The sequence below is a fragment of the Sebastes fasciatus genome, chromosome 9 (assembly GCF_043250625.1).
Source record: "Sebastes fasciatus isolate fSebFas1 chromosome 9, fSebFas1.pri, whole genome shotgun sequence".
Taxonomy (NCBI): domain Eukaryota; kingdom Metazoa; phylum Chordata; class Actinopteri; order Perciformes; family Sebastidae; genus Sebastes; species Sebastes fasciatus.
The window spans coordinates 34,493,006-34,499,005 of NC_133803.1; the positions used below are offsets into that span (position 1 = coordinate 34,493,006).

Here is a 6,000-nt window from a genome sequence, read left to right on the forward strand (position 1 = left end):
ACGCCTTTTCCCCTCTGTTTTTTCCTTCATCTCTCTCTTCCTCCTTCTCTCTTTCCCTCTGGGTCTCTCTCTCTTTCTCTTTATCAAACACCCCCCAACGCAGGCCAGATTAACTATTTAATGCACTTGTCATTATCTGCCAGGGCCCAAAGCAATTTACCGCGCTCCCCATTCACAGACACATTTTCTCACAAGAAGTCGGGTTTGACGGAAAAGAAGAATTTTCTCAGTCGTTTTTCTACAAAGAAAAAGGGCTTCTTCTTTTTTCTCTCCCTCTCTCTCTTTTCTCTCTCCCCTCTAAGTCTGATATCTCCAGAGCTTATTAAACTGCAGAGCATGTGTTGTAAAAGATTAATCTGTTGGTTTCCCAGGCAAACTTAAATTAGTCCCGCTCGCCCTCGACTAAAAGGCATGGCTAATGCTGCCCGTCCGCTGAGAGAGAAAGAGGTTCATATCGGGACCGAGGCTCGGGGCCTAATCTAATGTCAGACGGATCCTTCTGCTCCTCATCTGTCTCTTCTCGCTCTTGATTTCCTCAGACTCCACTTCTCCCATTTCTTCCACTTTCCTCCTTCCTTCAATCGTTGACGGCTCTCCTTATTTGTTTCTCTTCTCCTTTTTCCGACTTCCTTGTCCTCATTCCCTCATCTCTCTATGGCGTACGCAAGAACAAGAAGAACTTTTCTTTCTTTTACCCGACTTTCTTATCTTATTTCTGAACTCGGACAGTAAGTTTAGACAAAAGAAATGCAACAAAGGTTTTATAAAACTGCAGTTTGAAGCAGGTTTACTGTTTTCATATAACCTGTAAATAGTTTATGCCTCTGTTAGTGTCAACATCTCTTGTATTCCTTAGACCTTGTCTTTCAATGCACACCTTATGATGATGACTGATGATTATGATTGGCCTATTATACGACCGCCCGCTGGTGGTGATTATTTTAAACATGTTTATAACTTTGACTGTTAATGTAAAGGTTTAAAGTTTACAGTCCTTGTTGCCCACACAGCCTCTTTTTAAATCAGCCAGGCGAACTGCTTGTGATGAATGTCCAGTTCTGCTTTGTTACAGGAACATGCAATAATCAGTGTTCTCAAAAATCAAAGTCTACCTGTTGTCCAGTGTATTATATGTCCAGTTTTTCTATATGTACACGGTTATTCAATATCTGCTTTTGAGGTCTTTGTAGGTCTCAATAATCTTAAAGTATGTTCCCACCTTTGTGCAAGATCTTCAACATGTTCTCCACATTATACAACAAAATAAATCATTAGTAACTGCACACAACGCACAGATATGAGCGTTTCCTGATCTACCGCCCCTATCGGCAGGAAGATACACGAGGTCATATAACAGAACATTACAAAAAGAAAATTGTTTTCAGATCCAACGCGATCTCATTCCTACCCGTCATTTCAACATTCACGATTCAAGAGTTTCATTTGTCACGTACTCATACAGGATGTGCAGTGAAATACAAAGTGGCAGTGCTCACAAGATTGTGAAAACAACAACAACAACAACTACACAAGCATATTTAAAATGTAATACAAATTAAAGGGATATATTTATATTTAATATGTTGCCTTTTGCGTAGTATCTTGACACTGAAGGTTCACGCGTGGTTAGGGCTATAAAACGGTCACGGTTAGGTTTATGCAACAGAAATACTGAGTTAAGACCTTTACACACCGGGGGAGGGAGGGCTGGGGGGGTGACAAATAAACACAAAAATGCAGAACATACGAATATTTTATGTCTAGGGCTTTTATTGTGAAAGGTAGCCGCCTTTGTCAAGGTTGAAAGGAGTAATAGAGTTTGGTCGGTTTTGGTTTGGACTACGGAGCCTCTGAGTTTCATAAATATAGACGCAACTCAACCCGTTCCACACAACGTCGATGACTTTATTCGCGGTGCGACGGCTCGGAAAAATCAACCTTGTTCTGAAGAAAAGTTCAGTGTTCAAAAAAATATATTGGTGTGCAACTAAAAAACACCCCCGGTGTGCAAAGACTCTTAGGGCTAGAAAAACAAATTATGATTTTGCTCAAAATAAGTACGCCTGTAACGTAACATACGTCCTGTGTTTGTTTGACTCATCCACCACCTCTCCCGGTCTTAAACACTTTGTCCGCTGCCCTGCGGATAGGTTTATATTGGAGTTAGTTGAAAGGCCTGTGCGTCTCATTAAAGGATCCCTTGTGCCTGGAAGTGAGACCAGACTGTCTGATCGAATGCTGCTGTGGTTCAGGTTTGGTTTAGGTGTAAACTAACTTGATTAGGGTTTGAGAAAGATCATGTTTCTGGTTAGAAACTAGTGTTGACTGTCAGAGGGAACAGGTCCAACTACCAAAACCTTCTTCCGCTGCGGATTTTGTGGCTACGCCGACATAATTCCTGCAGATGCTAGCGATTTCTTTCACTTTAACATAAACAGATGTCAGTGTTAATTTTCTAATGATTTTATTTTCTTATCCTTACATTCTTGTCTTCCTTTCCTCTGTTTCCCCTCTTCACCCTCTTTTCTCAAGTTGTTTATTTCTTCATCATCTGCCAGGTCCAACTTTCCTTCCCTCTCCTTTCTCTCTCATCTCCCTTCACTTTGTTTTCTGAAACTCATTCCCGCTTCCCCTCTCTCGTATTTACTGAATCTCTCTTCCTGTTTCTTATTCACTCCCCTCTCTTTTCGTCTCCTCTGTTTGTCTCTTGGCTGAGCAGATTCATCTGAGGTTTTCATGCTGGAGGCTCGAACGTCTCAGACACCTTAAACCAAACGCTGCTCATTTACTCCCCTCATCCTCGCTCTGTTTTCTAGTCTCAATCCCTCGTTAGCGTTCCACTTTCACTCACTTGTTTCTTGGCCCCATTCTTTTTTATGTTTCGGTTGTCGTGGCCTAATTTTCCTCTCATGTTTTTTAAAATTCATAGAAGTGTTGGTCCAGCAGGAACGATGGCAGGACGATCCGATAGTGGATGAATTCAATTTTTACCAATAAATGCTCATTTCTTTAGGGGTTTTTAACACTTAAACTCTTTTACATATGGCCTACATACATTCATTTATTCTCATGTTCAGTTTTGTAAACCTCTGCCCCTTGTTGTCTATTATGAGCACATTATTTCAACATCTTGTGTGTGCTATTCTGCATGTTCTAAAATGAGCTTTGCTGTTGTTTTTCAGTCATAGTGATCCTGTTTGTGATGAGGAAACGCTACCAGAAGGATTCTCTGGCCAGTATGAAGAACAGCGGAGAGATTCACGAGCAGCTGGTCACGTACGATGAGGAGGGAGGAGGAGAGATGGACACTAATGGGTATGTAGATGAAGAAAAAAACTACACTCTAATAAACCTTTAATCAGAAAACCTGAATATAACGGAAATACGTGACACGATTCATCAGACTCCTCATTGCATCTTGAGTTATAGTTGAAAAAAAATTTGATACCTTCCTTTTTATCGATGTGCCTTTATTTTGCACTTGTTCACTCCATTACCGCTCCCCATTTGCAATATTTATTGTCTTTGCCATATCTGTCAATTTGATGACCCAGTTCGCCCTAAAGAAATGATTAAAGTTTAATCTAATCTTATGTATGTTTTAAGAGTATTAAAACCATACATAATCCCTATACACTATCAATAATAACTGCACCATACTGCATGCGGTCAAAAGACATGATGTCCTGGGTAAAGTAGTGACCATTGGAGTCAAGAATGGATAAGAAAGTAAAATTATAAATGACATTTCTTGACATATATATACTAGATTGAAGGTTTTCTGAATTATAAAATTTTAAAAAGATAAACTACTACTTCCTAGTTATGTGAAATAGGATTGAATATTATATTTTATAATCTTGGACTATGTTTTTATTCCCTCTGATTAGTTTATTTTACTTATGTTGCCATATCTAGGACTGATATGAGTCTGTGTTTGACAACAGACATGACATGGTTCAACGTGTCCTCATACAACGTGAGGTTCTTATGATATCTTACAAAAGGTTATTCCTCATTTTTATTCACCTACAAATCTCTACAAAGTCTTTTCAAAATAAACTTTCGTCTTGTGAGGAAACAACTTTGTTAAGTTCAGGCAACAAAACTACTTAGTTTGGTTTAGGAAAGATCGTACTTAAAGATAGGGTGGACCTACATACAAATGAATTCTGTGGGATATACTGTATACACATTACGGTGCATTTGCATTTCGTAGGTATAGCTACGAACGGTGGAAGAGAACAGCCTGCATGGTTGATATGACTTTAACTCCCATGATCCCATTCTTAGATGAGGAGTTCACCAGTTATTAATAAGTTGATATTCTTCTCTTTTAGCTACGATGTCTCCATCCTCACTTCCGCCTGCCACGACGGCTCTCTGCTCCGCCACCCAGACCGCCACCCCCACCCCCACCCGTCTCTCTACGCCATGGTGCAGAAGCCCCAACACCACGCAGCACAACCCACCGCGTGCAAGGGCGACATGGCCGTGATGATCGAGGTGAAGAAAGACGAGGCGGATCACGACAGGGACGGCTTCCCGTACGACACTCTCCACATCTACGGCTACGAGGGACCGGAGTCTTTAGCCGGGAGCCTCAGCTCTCTGGGGAGCTCCTCCACCGGCTCGAACTTGGATTACGACTTCCTGAACGACTGGGGGCCGCGGTTCAGGACCCTGGCCGAGCTGTACGGCGTGGATGCACCTGACTTCTACCATCAGTACTGATGGAGACCGTCTGCTAATAAGCATATACGATGCCAAAATACACACACACACACACATCGAAAAACAGCCATAAAAATACACTCACACATAGCCAGAAGCATGCAGGAAATATCCACATCCACACACTCATAGAGCCGCGCTTTGATGCCGTCCATTTCTTTAGAAGAGGTTTGGTTTTTGGAGAGCTCTTTTTTCGTTGACATGGTGCCCTTCGCCTCCTCCGAGGAGACCGCCAGGACATGACGCCATACGGGAGAAAGTGAGAACTAACTGCTTCACAGATGTGCAAGAGGATTGATTGTTGGTGACAGCGTGAGATCCACACCGTGAGGATGCTTTTTTATATTTCCGTCACAGTGAAGTGTGAAGTCTGACATCATAACCGTTTTATTCCACCTGAAAGTCCGATCAGATGAAGCTCCACGGCGGATAATCGAAGGGTTAATCAGGTCACTGCTGGCCAGCGATGTTGCTCCATATTCCTTATGTCCGTTTGCATTCAATTCATGTCTCAGCTCTTTTATGCTGCACCATTTTGCATCCCCTTTTTTTACCACTAGTGACTCTATTGCAGATAGAATTTTGTATTCTGTCTTTTTTTAAATGTGTTATATGTATGCACCTATATTCATCTACATATACACCTTCCAGTGATGCATATTTCTGAATATATTAATACATTTGGACAACTAAACACACAACGTATCCTCATACAACGCTTTGTATGATATCTTACGAAAAGTTACTCCTCATTTTCCGTTTATTATTATTTCTGTCCTACTGGGGATGCAAAATGGTGCATGTAAAAACAACTCCTTGTGCATTTTTGCCATACTTTTTCTGTCTTATGCTTCTCTTTCATATCGACGGCTTGTAATCTTTTTGAACTTTGATGTTTGTTTGTTTTTTATATATTAGACAAAAGAGCCATAAACACGGCGAGAACGGGGTGATTTTATTTTTTTATTTTTGATCTGAAGTTGATGGTTTTGATTTGTAAATATGATATCGCTTGAAGGGGTTTTATTGTTTGAGGTGAAAAACTTTGAGTTAAAACTCTGGTGGCTGCTCAAAGAGGTTTTGAAGTGTTTGATCACAGCGAGATGCCGGTTGTGTTCGCTTCATCTGAAATACTAAACAGGGTCGTCTTTAAGGGAAGTTCACGTCTGGAAAAACTCACGCAGTTCATCGGCCTGTGATGTCCAGTGGGTTATTTTCTGATATACATATTGCAGCAATTCTTGACCTAAGATCAGTTGTAAACTT

General features: G+C 41.0%; 1 protein-coding gene across 1 annotated transcript in view; it reads left to right on the plus strand.

Moving 5' to 3' along the window:
- cdh5 (cadherin 5) overlaps window positions 1-5,679 on the plus strand; it is a 40,134-nt gene extending 34,455 nt beyond the window's left edge. The window contains exons 14-15 of the mRNA XM_074647391.1: window positions 3,183-3,315; window positions 4,341-5,679. Of these exons, the coding sequence (XP_074503492.1) occupies window positions 3,183-3,315; window positions 4,341-4,734 (527 nt within the window). The 3' untranslated portion in view covers window positions 4,735-5,679. The remainder of the gene's footprint in view (window positions 1-3,182; window positions 3,316-4,340) is intronic.
- The last annotated feature ends 321 nt before the right edge of the window (window positions 5,680-6,000 follow it).